The following is a 16,488-nucleotide window of genomic DNA, read 5'->3' as shown; positions in this document are numbered from 1 at the left end:
CCTGTTACATACTTTTCACAAAACCATCATACCCTGATTTCCCATTTTCAATGGGTTCAAGGTATAACAAGTAAGAAAGCTCTAGTCGAGACTGCTCGACTACGAGATCCCCTGAACCCTTGGAGCAATAGATATTTCAATAATTTTTCGCGTCTTTCAGCTTACACAAGAACCACGCACACACACACACGCACGTACGCACACACAGGCATACATACACACACACGCATACAGACACAAACGCATACACACACTCACATAAACACACATACACAAACACATACACACACAAGCACCCACGCATAAACACGCATGGGCTGCAGTGTGCGCTTACTATGGGAACTTAATTGTTTAATAACTTTTTTTATGGACGTACGATCTTCATGAAACAGATTATGATTATAACATGAATATGCATGTAATTGCTAAAGCACAAGTATTTGGAATACGCTTTTTACAAAAGTGAGGGTGAGGGGGTGAATTTAGAGGTGGGGGTAAATTTTAACAAAAACCGAAATTGTATAAATTGCATATAAGCATACATTAAAAATTTGGAGACTCTAGCAATAAAGGTGTAGAAGATATAATTTTATAACTGGTTTTCGATAAGGTTTTTTATCGATAAAAAAAGATCGGGATGAGTTATCGATTTTTAATGATAAACTTGATATGCGCGCTGTAATTACGGACATTTAAAAAAAATTGAAGTCTCTAGCTCTTATATCTTCTGAAATCGACGCGTTCATACATACGGACAGATGGACAGACGGACAGACAGACGGACAGGGCCAAATCAACTCAGCTCGTCGACCTGATCATGAATATATATACTTTCTGGGGTCTGCCACGCCTCCTTCTGCCTGTTACATACATTTCAACAAAACCATTATACCCTGATTTCCCATTGAAAATGGGCTCAGGGTATAAAAAACAAATTTAATTATCTTGACTAGTTCAAAAGTTATTAATTAATTTTTTTTTAATCGGGCTTTTGACCCATATTGCGCTGGCAACATATGTTAGAATGATCGTAGAAAAAGAAATTTGACAAGTTGTTATTTTATTCATATGTATAGTATACATTAGAAAAATATTTATTTTCGATAGTAAAGATATACAAAAATATTATTTAAAATGGGGAAGACACATATGGGTTGTTTTACCTTAAAAATAAAAATTAAATGCAACTTCTTAAATGGCTTGAAGACTTATCTAAATCTGATTGAGCTTTCCGCTTGTATTACAATTACCAGATTACTAGTCGATATTATTTAATTTTCAAATGAAACTATAAATAAATCCTAATAAGACGCAATACTCGAATATATCATTTAACTGAAACAATAAGTACAAGTGCTCAATTCAATATCCAGTGTAGAGTGATTTCAAATAATCTATAAGAAAACGCGAACTAAGGTCTTTTTAAAGGTAAACCTATAATATAACCTCATATATAATCGATATAATTTATAAAATAAGAAATACTACTGCATCATCTGCAGGTATCGATTCTCCTCCAGCAGAGAACTCAGAGATGTAGTCATATCGTTGATAACCAAATTTGTACTGGGATGCGGGTGCGTAGAGCTGCTAACGTCGGGCCATATGGGTTGATTGTTATTGTTGCCCACTGAGATACCACTGTTCGTCTCCATCCAGTTTTGACAGCTTTGTACATATTCCAGCGTACGCTGGTAAGTATCGGAAGGCATCGATGCCATGTTGCTGGTTTGTTGGCCCGTCAAGATTTTATGATGGGCTTCTCCGTTAATGGATTTCATTGCTCCTGGATTAACATTCTGAAATCCGACCTGACAATTGACGTCCGCATTCTCATTCCCATTGATATTTACTGTTGGCGACAACTGTGATTGACTGATGATTCCACATTGTATCTCGTTCTCGTTGTAAAGCTTCTGCTCGACTGGAATAACAGTAACATTTGTTACTTCCGGCAGACTGGTCATTGATGAATCGATTATCTGATTTTGATGTGATGTCATTTGTTGTGGCTGTTCATAGGGAAGCGCGCCGAGTGGAGACAGCAGCTGATTTCGAGGCTGAATCTCGGCTGAAACTGAAGCAAGGACTGTAGCTGGAGCTGGACCTGGAGCTGGCATATATGGATACTGCGAGGTGGATTCATTATTTGATCTTTGTGTACAGTAAACTGTATGTTGCCGACGATACGCATTGTTGTTCTCGCCGTCTGGTTCGTAGTTCCGCTGGGAGTATGGACTACCAAGCGCTGACATCGTATGTCCTGATTGGGGCGACATCACCTGTTGCATAACTGGCGATGGACAGTTGGCCACGTGTATGGGCGAATCGCGACCATTTGCTGCCAAAGGGATATATTGCGAATTGTTGGCAGATAAAGATTTGGTATTATCGTCTGTTATTGGTATCGCCTTAGGCTTCTCCGTTTCGTTCACCAAATTAAGATACTGAAGCATCTCATCAGGTAATATTAGGTCTTCAACCTCATCTAAATTAACTTTTTCATTGGGATGATGATTCCGGGAATTGCTCATAGTGGTCGTTTTTGTCCTGGTCTCGCAATCCGTATTGTCAGTTTTATTTGTGGTGCTGGAAGATCCACGATTTGTATTGCTATGGATGTTTTGAGGATTGATAGGGGGTGAGGTTGTCATTCGCTCTATGCTCAACTGGGCCATTATCGGCTCCGACTGACGTCTATGGTGATGGACACCATTTATTTCCTCCTCATAGAGATACTTTGAATTAAGCTGCGACAATTGTAAAGCGTTTGGTATAGAAAAGCGTCCGCCGCTTTGACAAACTGTTAATTGATTTTGAATTGGATTCGAATTGTGATTATAACAATTGCTATTCGTATTGTTCGTCTGCAAACACTGCAAATGTGTCGCAATCAGATGAGAGGATGGCGGAGGGGGCAAGCTGTTGCTGTTGCGAGATCCATTTGCCGCAATATACTGCTGACTTGCATAAATCGGTGCGGCATGTACGGATGGTGCACTATCGTTCATAACACTGGTTGGTATGTGAGGATGCTGCGCTGTAATAACATTCGACATTTGACTCGACCGACGAGAGCATCCCGGCGATATGGGATCATATAAGGATGGTGTGCCCGATGCCGTATTATATACTGGACAGGCTCTCATTGTTGACATCGATGATAGCTGCGAGGATTGGCTACTTCGCCGACTCGGCATGCTGCAGTAATATGTGCTAGCATTTGAATTTTGACTATCTCTGCGCTGCTGGGACTGCACCGTAGCTGCCGATTGAGTGTGGCACTGCTGAAGCAGCTGACCGTTGATCTGTCCCGCTGCTCGACTATGACCTTGTGTTGGCTGGCTGTGCATTTCAGTTAATTGCAGTCCTTTACAATTGCCCGTGGATGAAAGACCTGAGTGCATTGGCTGTTGAGTAACTGCTGTTGTACCCGGTTCCATCTTTAGCTCGGTGATACGTTGATTCAGTTCTTGTATGCCAATAGCCCGATGGGGATTATTACTCTCCGGTATGTTAGACAGCATAGAGTTACTCGAGTTGATGACCTTGGTTTGTAGACGACTACGAAAACGCTGGCGTGACAGATTGGCACATGGTGCCGCATTTCCATTTCCCATATTAACCATAGCACGGAGCACGATGGGAAGATCGACTGCATCCACATCATCGTCATAGGGCCAACATTCATCGAGTGTGGGCACCGAAGGGTTGCTCAAATCGTCCTGCCTGTACAATTGCATAAGGCAATCGGAGACCGAAGCTGTAGATGACCCCGCCTGCGCAGCCAATTGACCGGGTGAATTTGGATCAGACTCGGACTTTATGCTCGGGCTGGACACACTGATTGGCTTGCCACCATGAAAATCATCGCAGCAGGGACTAGAGTCAACATGCTGCTCTTGCAGTTGCTGGTGGTCCCGAAGTTGTTGATGTTGCTGATGCTGCTGATTACCATCTCGGCCATCTCTGTGTTTCTCCAGTCCTGAGTTAGCATCATGGAGAGGCAGGCCCTTATGTTTCTTATTCGCATAGAACTCGGCTCCATGCACGGTCTTTACATGCTTACGCAAAGAGCTGGGATCTGTATAACGCTTTGTGCAGCCAGGTGCCTTACATATATACGGTTTCTACAAATATATCAATTTATACATATTTATATATAAATATACATTAAACTATTAAAACTGAATCTTACCTCGTTGCTGTGAGTTCGGTTCTGATGCTTTGCACGATCGCTCGCATTGCTAAAAGCCTTACTGCAGCCCGGATACTCACAGGTATACGGCTTTTCACCTGTATGGGAACGTAAGTGGGTTTTCAAATTTTCTAAACGAGAGTACGCCTTATAGCATCCCTCAAACTGCAACATAAATTCGGATTATATTATATATGCAATTATGCAGCTAAAACACAAAAAGCAGATACACATATGTATACTTGGTAAGGCTCCAAAAAGTTAAGCATTTGTAACCAATATGATAAGAAGTTATTATTTTATATATTAGGAATATACTATATGCGTATCGCGAATCATGTTAAATTTAATAATATATGTATTAGTCGACAGCTACATTGTTGATAATGACTTCCACAGGCCACTTACCGTGCATTTGTGGGGCTTTTCCCCTGTATGGCGTCGCATGTGAACAACAAGCATGTATTGGGCCTTGAATGGTTTTTCACCACGAGAGCAATCAACCCAGCGACAGATGAATGCTTTCTTGTTGCTCTGAATATGATCATTATTAATGTGCTTAACAAGTTCGTCCTGGGTGATGAACTCAACGCTGCAGTTGCGCCAATGACAATTCGTCTCAATGAAGTCGCCCGGCTCATCCTTAATATCCGTTGTATCCACCGTAGCGCAGTCGTATTCGTTAAACTGATGATCTGGATTTTCTTCGTGGCTATGCGCCCGATGATCCCCGCATATTGTCTTGTTACGTTGGCGTCGCTCCAACAAATTTGCAGACGCGCTATCTGCCTCAACTTGAGCAACACTCTCTGACGTAGATGATGGTTGTTCAAGAAGCTTATTGCTACTATTGTTATTCTTGTTGCGATCCGTGCTTTCTTCATCATAATTCTTAAATAAGGGTTTAAGTTAATAAGTCTTTTTAATTTGAGTAATCGCTTTATAATCATATGGAAATCCTGAATCCAATGAAAATGAGAATCATATTGCAATGAGGTTGCATATATTTACAGACGAGGCAGATGGAGGAAACATGGAAACTATAATACATACATATATGTATATTATCTATCAGGGCGACGGGCTTCGCCACTTTACCTATGCCATTCTGTCTGTTGACAGTGATATCTTAGGTCATCAAAGCTAGATAATTCGAACTTAATACGCAGTATGACTTTTTCATTACTCGATTACCAAAACCATTTTTATACCTTAAAGCCATTAAAACTGAAACTAGATATTACTGGCAGAGGGAGGGGTGGCAGACTCCATAAAGTGTATATATTTTTGATCAGCAGTGTATAGCATATTTATTAAAAACGAATAAAAACAAGTAAGAACGTTGCAGTCGGGCGTTACCGACTGCGGAATACTCATTCACATCCCATCAACAATTTAGTAGTTAAGTTTCGCTCTAATACTGTAGAATATACAGCTTTTTCCGATTTGCCACGCCCCAACTGGGCGTAGACACCTCATTTTTGGTCAGTTTTTAGAACGAGATAACGGTACCCTAACTGCAAAGTTTGAATGCTCACTCTCAAAAAAAGTGAAAATTACAGGGTATTTTATACAAAATTTGAGATCTCTGGCATCAATAGTGTCCAAAATATAGCAGAATTTAAAAAATCACTACATCTTCAGGTCCGATTTACCACGCCCCTAACGGGCGTAGACTTATAATTTTGTCTTTAGACTTAATAGAATCATAACATTAGCTGACATGCAAAATTTCAGCATTCTAGGTTTACAGCTTTAGGAGCTACGGTTTTATCCGATTTGCCACGCCCCAATGGGCGGGGATATATCCGCCATAGCTCGTGATCTTGGGTGGTCGACGCGGACCTACATACCAAATTTCAGCTTTTTAGCTCTTTAACTAACATGATTTCTGGTATATCGGAAAATGTATTTTCCGATTTGCCACGCCCATAGTGGGCGGATCGGGAAAATTTTAACACTTTATAAATCGGAGATATACACGAGTATGTGTTCCAAATTTCAAGTCTCTAGCTTCAATAGCGCCGAAATAGATTGCGTTCATACGGACAGACGGACAGCAAGGCGGACATTGCACAAAACCAATATACTGATTCACTTTCGTGAATGAGTATAAGAGCTATAGAGATGTTCTTTGTTAAATAATTTTTCTTTAGACTTGACATTATCTTCATGAAACTTTGAAAACGTGATCATAATTGTGTGCATATTCCAAAGCACACGTCTTTATTAATTGAATTAGCTTTTTACAAATTGGGGACGAAAGTCAGAGATAAGTTTATTCTAGCTTTGCGCATGTACTGCATTTCTGTGTTCATATGTATAAAAATGCTTAGAAAGAGCCAACAACTGTTCGTATTTCTTTTAACTGCCTTGGCAGAATAAATCAAATGCGCAATAAATGTTTGATGACGGACAAATTAACTCAGCTCGTCGTCCTGATCAATAGGCGTTCTCCCATATAATATTCATTGCTATCCAATTCAATTAGTATAAAAATTGACTTACATTTTACACCAATAAGTTCTAGCTTACCTTCATCGAAGTGATTGGCTTGGTTATGGATTCATCTACTGCTGGACTAATCACAGTCGAGGCTGGCGTTGTTGGCTGGCTGGCCAGATCCTTAGATTTCATGGAGACCTCGGTCAAGCCGAGAGCTGCGACATGGCTCATCGAATAGCTCGCAGCTGCAGCTGCTGCTGCTTGCTGTGGGGTCATTGGATGGAGAATTCCGGCACTAGCGCGTAGGAGATGGGCCTGCAGCTGTTGCAGATGAGGCGCATGAGTTATGGGGCTGATGGCACTGGCAGATAGATGGCCGTAAGAGCCGCTCGCAGCGCTACTCGCCCGCGACCCATTCATTACCATGGTGGCCAACGAATTGGGCGAGAAGCGTATCATTGAGTTGATATCGAATGAATCCGAGTATGGCGATGAGGAAAGTGCACGTTTACGACTAATACTGGCGCGCATACTACCACCGCCCGGTGGACGCGGACTACTCAAACGACCATTGCCATCCAAGCTAAAATGAAAATCTGTGCTGGCCAAAGAGCCCGCGGCTGCAGCTGCCGCTGCTGCGGCAACGGCCGCATGATGCAGCTCACTTAAGGAACCCATTCCTCTCGCACCTAAATACTCGCCGGAACCCAAGCCCAATCCGGCTAAGTGAAACGCCGGCGGGCAATTGGCATATGGATCTATTTTGTTTACAATCAATCAACTATATTAGCTTAATAACTTATCCACAAGCCAGATTACTTACCATGATAAGAGGCGGTGGGGCTACTTCTTTGTAGCGTATAGAACTGTTCCATGTAGCTAGGAATTCTATAGGCCGGATGAAAATCATGCTGCTGACTGGAGCTCTGAACATGATGGTGATGATGATGATGATGATGGCCGCCAGTGGCACCGCCGCCGAGAATTTGTCCATTCGCAGGCGGCGCTAAAGTGCATGTCGCGCTGGAATCCGCCAGCGTCGCAGGCATCCCAGGAGACACAGCAACTGGCACTGAGCTGCTGCTCACATCAGTTGTGGGCACTTGGTTACTGTGGTTGCTGCCAGGCGAGCTACTCGGTAGTACAGAAGCCGCTGCAGCTGCAGCAGCCGCCCGTCTTGATGCTAAAAACTGTAGCTCTGTGTATCTATAATTTTAAATATTAAATGCATATGTAAATGTAAATATGTATATCAAACTATTAGTGTAGCAAGTAAAAGAGCTCTAGAGGAGCCTGCTCGACTAGAAGATACCCTGAACCATGCCAACACCAGATAATATAATCATTCTATATTTTTTCTATACACACAAACATACACACGCATCCACACGCACGGATAAGAAGGTGCTCTGCTAATTAAACAGTGACTGCGCTTGGGCTGCGCTACAGTGTGGGCAATATTAAAAGAATGTATATATTTGTTGAATAGTTTCTCCTGTAGTGTTAATATCTTCATGGACTTTTAGAACGTAACCATAATGTTAAAATGTTTATTCTAAAGCAAAAGTCTCTGGTAAATACTTTTTTTTAAATTGAGGGGCGTCTTATCCAAAACCTGTAATTATAAAACCATCGTATTCTTGGAGTGTTTATACTCAATAAATTTTATATCTCTAGGTCTGACAGTATTCAAATTATTCACCTAAAAACCAAATCAATTTATCGGTTATTCTCGATAAAAAGGAAATGGGATAAGTTATGGAATACATATGATAAACTTGTGCTGCGTACACGAGTATGCATGCTCTTATATCTTCTGAGATCTCTGACGGACGGACAGACGAACATCGATTCAGCTCGACGCCCTAATCAAGAATTTATGTATGTATATAGGGGATATACACACCTTCAACGGAAGCTACCTAATTTGACAGAAAATTCATTGCTAAATAACTATTGTTTGAGGTAGGTACCGAATTTTATATTCTTATACTCATTCACGAAAGTGAATGTGAGTACATTGGTTTTGTGAGGGTCCGTCTTGATGTCCGTGTGTCTGTCCGTGGGAACGCAGTTTTTTTCGGCGCTATTGAAGCTAGGGACTTGAAATTTGGAATATATACTCGTGTATATATGCGATTTATAAACTGTTCAAATTGTGCCCAGAAATCATGTTATTTGAAAGAGCCGAAATTTGAAATGTAGAGTTTTAAAGCTAGAACGTTAAAATTAAAGTTGGACGTGACTTAATTTTATAATTCTATAAAGATTAATATAAATATTATATGTCTACCCGGGTTGACCATCCTAGTGCAAAAACTTTAGCGGATATATCTCTGCCCTCAGGGAGGCATGGTAAACCGCAAAAGTTTATTCTCCTACAGTTTAAGAGCTAGACGCTTCAATTAGTAATAGGATAGTTGAGTTACTGGTAACCTCCTATAACGCCGACCCACAAATTGTTACGCCTCTTTAGGGGTATGGCATATCGAAAAATACCCTGTAATTTTCACATTTTTTGTGCAACTAGGAGATACCCTGAACCCTCTAAGCTGGTATTCTACTCATTCTGCAATTCTTTTATGCACACATACATACACATGCATCCACAAGTAAGTATATCACGCGCTCTGCTGATTGCGAAGTTAGCAGCGACAGCGCTTGGGCTGCGCTGCAGGGTGGGCAATATTATGAGAATTTATTTGTTGAATAATTTAATTTCTAGACGTACAATCTTAATGAAACTTTCAGAACGTAATCATAATGTTCAAATGTATGTACATTCCAAAGCACAAGTCTCTAGCATTTGAAATGCGTTTTTTACAAATTGAGGGCGAAGGGGGCGTGGTATCCAAAATCTGTAAACGACAAAATCTGACGTCTCTATGTCTAAAAGTCTTCAAATTAGGCTGAAAACCCCAAATCAATTTTTCGATTATTCTCGATAAAAAGTTATCGGATGAGTTATCAAAAAATATGATAAACTTGTACTGCGTATGGTACACACGAGTATGCATGCCAAATTTCAGCTGTCTAGCTCTTATACCTTCTGAGATCGACGCACTCATACGGACGGACGGACGGACAGAAGAACAGGGCTATATTGACTCAGCTTGTCAGCCTGATCAAGAATATATATACTTTATGGGGTCTGCGATGACTCCTTCTGCCCGTTACATACTTTTTCACAAAACCATTATACCCAGATTTCCCATTTTCAATGGGTTCAGGGTATAAGATCTGCCACACAGGGCTGCATAACGGAAATGCAAACAAAGGTACCAACATCAAGCTCGGACTTGGACCTTAAGTCCTTTATTACTTCCATACTAAGGCGTAAATTAGCCAAGTTAAACTGTTTCACGCTCTCAAGATTTATTCTTAAATATTATTAGACTGCAGACATTTACATATATCTAAATATGCTTAAAGCCCATTAATTTGGATAGTTTTCTAGTCCATGTACATACATACATAAATACATATGTACATATGTGTATGGAATGAAAACAACTTTCGATTTTATAAGATTTAAAATAAGGATTTATGTAATTATTTTCAAATTTATTGAAATACTTACGCCAAGGGAAAGTATGTTGGTAATGTATACGCATCCATTTTAAATGTATGTGGTGGGCGATTCTGGCTTGGGATTAGATCTGTGAAACACTTATAGATGTTTTTTTTATTTACGGCATTTCTTCTTTTAAATGTTCACAATTGCCGTCGGCACTACACCAAGAGTTCAAAAATTAACGATCAATTGTGAGCTACGTACATGTGGATGGATGCATAATATACACACACATACACACGTAGACACGCGACAAATAGTCGTATATATACATGTGTAGTTATACATGCGAATCTAGATGCGAAGGTGCGCATGTGCACACTAAAAACGGATTTTAATACACACGCTCAGAGCGAGAGAGAGAATGAGAGGGAAAAAGAGAGAGCTAAGCGAGTGTAGGAAATACAATTGACAACAAGCTGGCAGCAACTTCATTAGAATTTCATTATTTTTAGCATTTTTTGTTTCTGTTGTCTATGTTTTCGTTGTTTCGAATGAGGATGAGCCTATATATATGCGAACAGATCCATAGGAATGTATGTATGTACAGATGTACTTATATGTACATATGTATGTGCACATATCTATATTGATATGCAGATGTATGTATGTATATGCATCATATATATCTCAATTGGGGTATTTAGTATACGATAACTATTTTCATTTTTTTTCTCTCTTTTGGATAAATTTGATGCACACATTCACACTCACACTAACACACGCACTAAGTATTGCTCACGGGCATAAATGAACCACTTAATTTGTACTAACTTTCCAGGCAGCAAACATAAATTAAGTGTGACAAAGTCAATAACGGGCGTGTACACGGCACGGCGTCTTACTGCCGTGTTTATTCCGAGCGGACTGAGCGGTTACAGCTCTTGCAATGCCTCGCTTGCTTTAGCTGGAGCAACGCACGCTGCTCACGCACACCTACATGCTAAAAACAACATACTTACGGCCACAGATTGAGACACAGATACACACACAGGCACATCGGTGCTGACAAATGCACACAGACAGCGAGAGAGAGACAGGCAGAGATAGGAAAGAAAGAGAGAGAGACAGACAGAGAGAGGAAAGAGAGAGAGAGAGAGAGAGAGACACGACGCCATAGAGACACAAGTGTATACAGCCACAGATCACGATCTGCTCTACGTCTGCCTCTGTTTGCTCAAAGCCCTAAGTTGAGAATAGGCGGGCAGTTTGAAGATGGCCATGTCGAATTTGGCACTCTCTCTTACGTTGGATGGACTCTCGCGACGTCAGTGTTGGCATATTATCCCTATTCAACAATTAGCGATACGTTTAACTGCCGATCATAAAGAACTATAAAGCTAGATCACAATGTAATTTAATTTGTTCATAGCTGTTCGTAGCTGAACTAGAGAGTAAATGAGCACGCTGGATCACGAATGAATTTCGCTGACTCTCGATTTGAATTAAAAATTAAAATTGTCAACTATAATGATTTATGGAAAATATCGAAACATTTCATTATTCAAGTCAACATAATAATAAAAATATTTCGAATTAAATAAACATATGTGAGTAGGTATACCAATAATTATACTATTATATATATATATATATATTATATTCTCAATACATCTCTTCATTACTGAATGCTGCCATCACTGACAAAGATTAAGCTGTTGTCTCCCTTTTTTTATTTTCAAACCTTACCATAGCAGGTACAATATGAACACTCACACGTATGCATACAAGTCTATATACGCACACACTTGCATGTATGCACATGTATGTATATATGTATATCGCGACTTCGCTGAGCCCGACTTAACTACTTGCTACTTGTTATGCAGAAGACGTGCACAGACCATCTTTTAGGCGCACCCACAATGTGTCTGCACTGCGCTCTGTTCAATGCTGGCCTCTCTCCTCTATCACTATCTCGTTTCAGCTCATTCATTGCCGGCATCTTTCTCTTTGCTCATTTGAAAATCGGACCTCTCATTTGCTCATTCACTCCTGATCGTATTTAAGTCGACGGTATTTGTGTACATGCATGTGTGTGTATATGTGCTCAATTAATGCAACAAAATGCTCTTTTTATAAAGAAATTACCAGCCTGTATCCGGGTTTTGAATGCTCACTTTACGTCATTTGTGTAAATGGCCACCGCTGCTTGATTAAGGCTTACACTCGTTTGTTTTAGTTTTGAGCGGGCTTCAGACAATTCCAGTTGAATACATATACATACATATTTTTATGTATGTATATATACATACATTTATAGGAATAGCTAAAAATATCCGCGCTCGCATGCATGTATGTAGGTAGATAGAAATAACAATAGATATGGTATCTCATTTAGAAAGATTCCATACCAAATTGTTTCCACAACTCAAGCATTCGACATCTTACACGAATTATCGACTCGATGCTATTGTAAATTTACATTGATGTATACTGTATACATATTTGTGTCTTTTCATAAAGCACATACATATTTATTTGAGATTGTCAACATTTACACACTGTTGCCACCGAATGCAGTTGGCCCGTACTTAAATATGTACATGCATACATGAATACTTAAATATGTACATATAAAGTATACACATGCCTGTCGGAAAGAAGGAATAATCACCGAAACTTTTCACAATATCTGATTATTATTAAAGCTTAAGTAACTATGTAATCTATCCACAATTAAAAAACAAAAACTAAAAGAAGAGAAAGTAGGTGCCTGAAAGGAAATCCTTATAGACTCAATTCATTAAAGTAGCAATCTCCTATCTCTCATTATACCCTGAACCCATTTCCAATGGGAAATCAGGATATAATTTTTGTTGTTGACATGTATGTATGTAACAGGCAGAAGGAGGCGTGGCAGACCCCACAAAGTATATATATTCTTGATCAGGGCGACGAGCTGAGTTGATTTGACCCTGTCCGTCTGTCTGTCCGTATGTATGAACGCGTCGATTTCAGAAGATATAAGAGCTAGAGACTTCAAATTTTTTTTTAAATGTTCGTAATTACAGCGCGCATATCAAGTTTATCATTAAAAATCGATAACTCATCCCGACCTTTTTTTATCGATAAAAAACCTTATCGAAAACCAGTTACAAAATTATATCTTCTACACCTTTATTGCTAGTCTCCAAATTTTTAATGTATGCTTATATGCAATTTATACAATTTCGGTTTTTGTTAAAATGTACCCCCACCTCTAAATTCACCCCCTCACCCTCACTTTTGTAAAAAGCGTATTTCAAATACTAGAAACTTGTGCTTAAGCAATTACATGCATATCCATGTTATAATCATAATCTGAAAGTTTCATGAAGATCGTACGTCCACAAAAAAAGTTATTAAGCAATTAAGTTCTCATAGTAAGCGCCCACTGCCGCCCATGCGTGTTTATGCTTGTATATGTATGTAATTGTTTGTGTATGTGTGTATGTATGTGTGTATATGTATGCCTGTGTGTGCGTGCGTGCGTGCGTGCGTGTGTGTGTGTGTGTGTGTGTGTGTGTGTGTGTGTGTGTGTGTGTGTGTGTGTGTGTGTGTGTGCGTGTTTCTTGTGTAAGCTGAAAGACGTGAAAAATTATTGAAATATCTATTACTCCAAGGGTTCAGGGGATCTCGTAGTCGAGTAGTCTCGACTAGAGCTTTCCTACTTGTTAAAATTGTTGTGTATGTGCGTGTGTATGTGTGTGTATGTATGTGTGTGTATGTATGCCTGTGTGTGCGTGCGTGCGTGTGTGTGTGTGTGTGTGTGTGTGTGTGTGTGTGTCTGCGTGTTTCTTGTGTAAGCTGAAAGACGCGAAAAATTATTGAAATATCTATTACTCCAAGGGTTCAGAAGATCTCGTAGCAGACTCGACTAGAGCTTTCTTACTTGTTATTTGTATGTTGATATTGGTTTGTGAATGAAATGTACATTATTGAATAATGTACAGGATCGTGTGAACGTATAGTATACAGTAGTACTGTATATTGTATATATTATATATGTACATATTTTGCGTGTATGTATAATTAGGCTGAAATTAAATATTATAATATACAATATATAATATACAATATATATATATATATATATATATATATATATATATATATATATATATATATATATATATATATATATATATATATATATATATATATATATATATATATATATATATACACGCAAAATATGTACATACATACATATGTGCATATGCATATATATATAGGGCAGTTTTATTTCTCAATCTATGAATATTTCACTTGAAAATCACGTCAAACAGAATTAGCCAGCTATTTTATAGATCAGCAATTAAGAGTGACATATACGTACATCTATATGGAGCAGTCTCTATCTTTTGAAATGGCTGTCGGGTGCATTTGTGTTACTTTGGAAACTAAGATATATGCCTAAATTTGTTAGAAAATGGGCAGCTCATATTTTCCTTAGGGTATACGGAGCAATAGTCAATTTACCTGAAAAGAGCAGCAAACATTTGTCAAAGTATAGGAAGACAGGGAGGAGATGGCAAACCTTTCCAATCTTCAGCAACCTGCGGCGCAGCACAATATAATTTTTTAAGTTGCAAGCAACGAGAATCTTTGAAACTCCGGACCCAAATTTCTGCTCAGAAGCGAGAACAGAGCGAGGAAAGACAGACAAAACAGCGGGACTGGAACGAAATCTCAAAATGCTCTGGCTGTGCGCCCAACGTTCTCATTATATGTTTTCCTTTGTAATTTAACGTCTTATTCAAGTCATTCCAAGATCTTTTTTCTCTATGAAGCCCACGAGAGATGCGAGCGCAGCTACGAGCTAAGTTGAGCCTGCCTGCCTGCATCTGCCAATGCCAGCGCATGCCAGGCCTGCCTGCCTGCCGGACTACCTCTGCATGTGATTGTAAGTTAGTGCTGCACTTTTAGCATTTTTCCGTTAACATAATCTGTGGCTGTGAATCTGCAAGAATATAGCCTTTTCCGAGATGCATCCTTTTTAACAACCGAACCTAGCCACACATTGACAATATTTGAGGAGCGTGCAATATGCAAACGTTTTTTCTTATTTAGATCAAATATTTGTTGCAAGCGGAAAAATTTTTGTTACTTAAACATGTATCAGCAAATAGTATATACTAAGCAAATCATTTATAATAAGCATATTAAGTTATAACATTATTAATAATAAGCCTTACTTCACTGACATGTGTATATAGTTCATATATAATATATATTTTTCCGTCCTATCACTTTTTTCCGCTGCCTCTTGGCAGCACTGTTGAGAACAGAAAACATTCACAATCACGTTCGCACTCACACACTCGCACATATTCGTCTTATTTAACGAGGGAACTTCGTTGGTTCTCGGAAAAGACATAAAACCAGATATGCAAGCTCTGTGTGTGTATGTGTATGTTCGTGTGTATGGCTTAATGTAGGAGTGTATGTACTTTTTTTATGTCTTAGGTTTTGCATCAGCATTTAAGTCCCCACACTTCTCTCATCTGATGTCGTCGATTGTCAGATACAACATACATATGTACATACACATGAAAACATCGCGATTTTTAAAGCTTCAGTTCCTGTATATGTTCATATATGTATGTACATATATAATGTATATTATATATGTATATTCAAATGTATATGTATACGAAAATTAAACATTATACACATACATATTTACTTAAATATGCATTTACATACATACATATGTAAAGCACTTCACCCAATCTAAGATTCGCATGTTTTGAATAAATAATGTACATACATACATACATACATTTATATACATGTATGTTTGAAATTGAACTGAAAATAATATATTAAATTATTTATAACCTACCTTGTTCACTGCTCATTGAAATAGTTCAGTTTAATGAGAAAGTTACTAAATTCGGAGTAAAATATACTATTTGTCTATCTATTAGTCTTATGCATGCATGCATTTCATATATGTATACAATACACACCCACGCATGGCATACAGCAAATCTTTAATTTCTCTTATTCCATCTCTTTTCGTTCTTTTAACGACTAATAACCTAACGCGTCCGAATGACTTTATTTTCAACATGACTTAGGCCGAGTCAGAGCCCGTTCTTCGATTTTAAGGGCTTAATTAGTCAATAAATCAAAATCCCAAACCGAGAATCATCGGTAGTGGGATATTACTCTCGCTCTCAAATCCTGTTTTATTTTTATTAAAGCGGCGAAGCAATTGCCGTGCAGACACAGATTTATATTTATATACATACGTTCATTCACATAGTCTGTGTATGTGTAT

At 38.9% G+C, this 16,488-nt stretch overlaps 1 protein-coding gene across 10 annotated transcripts; it reads right to left on the bottom strand.

The window, feature by feature from the left end:
- Positions 1-1,043: 1,043 nt before the first annotated feature.
- Positions 1,044-11,133, bottom strand: ci (transcriptional activator cubitus interruptus). 10 transcript variants are annotated; one of them, XM_089472575.1, is made up of 7 exons: positions 10,992-11,133; positions 10,224-10,312; positions 7,467-7,849; positions 6,734-7,401; positions 4,607-5,089; positions 4,199-4,363; positions 1,044-4,130 (listed from the first exon to the last, which is right to left on the bottom strand). In XM_089472575.1, exons 1-7 carry the CDS (start codon positions 11,007-11,009, stop codon positions 1,485-1,487), a joined length of 4,452 nt encoding a protein of 1,483 aa, XP_089328701.1. In that variant the 5' UTR covers positions 11,010-11,133; the 3' UTR covers positions 1,044-1,484. The 10 variants fall into 10 exon arrangements, with proteins under 10 accessions (XP_089328701.1, XP_089328702.1, XP_089328709.1 ...); XM_089472576.1 differs by having other exon boundaries at positions 10,224-10,375; positions 10,992-11,127; XM_089472583.1 differs by having other exon boundaries at positions 10,224-10,302; positions 10,992-11,124.
- Positions 11,134-16,488: the final 5,355 nt, after the last annotated feature.

Source organism: Drosophila arizonae, chromosome 6 (genome assembly GCF_054131065.1).
Source record: "Drosophila arizonae isolate 15081-1271.41 chromosome 6, UAZ_ARI_1.0, whole genome shotgun sequence".
Taxonomy (NCBI): Eukaryota; Metazoa; Arthropoda; class Insecta; order Diptera; family Drosophilidae; genus Drosophila; species Drosophila arizonae.
This window is presented reverse-complemented; position numbering and strand designations above follow the sequence as displayed.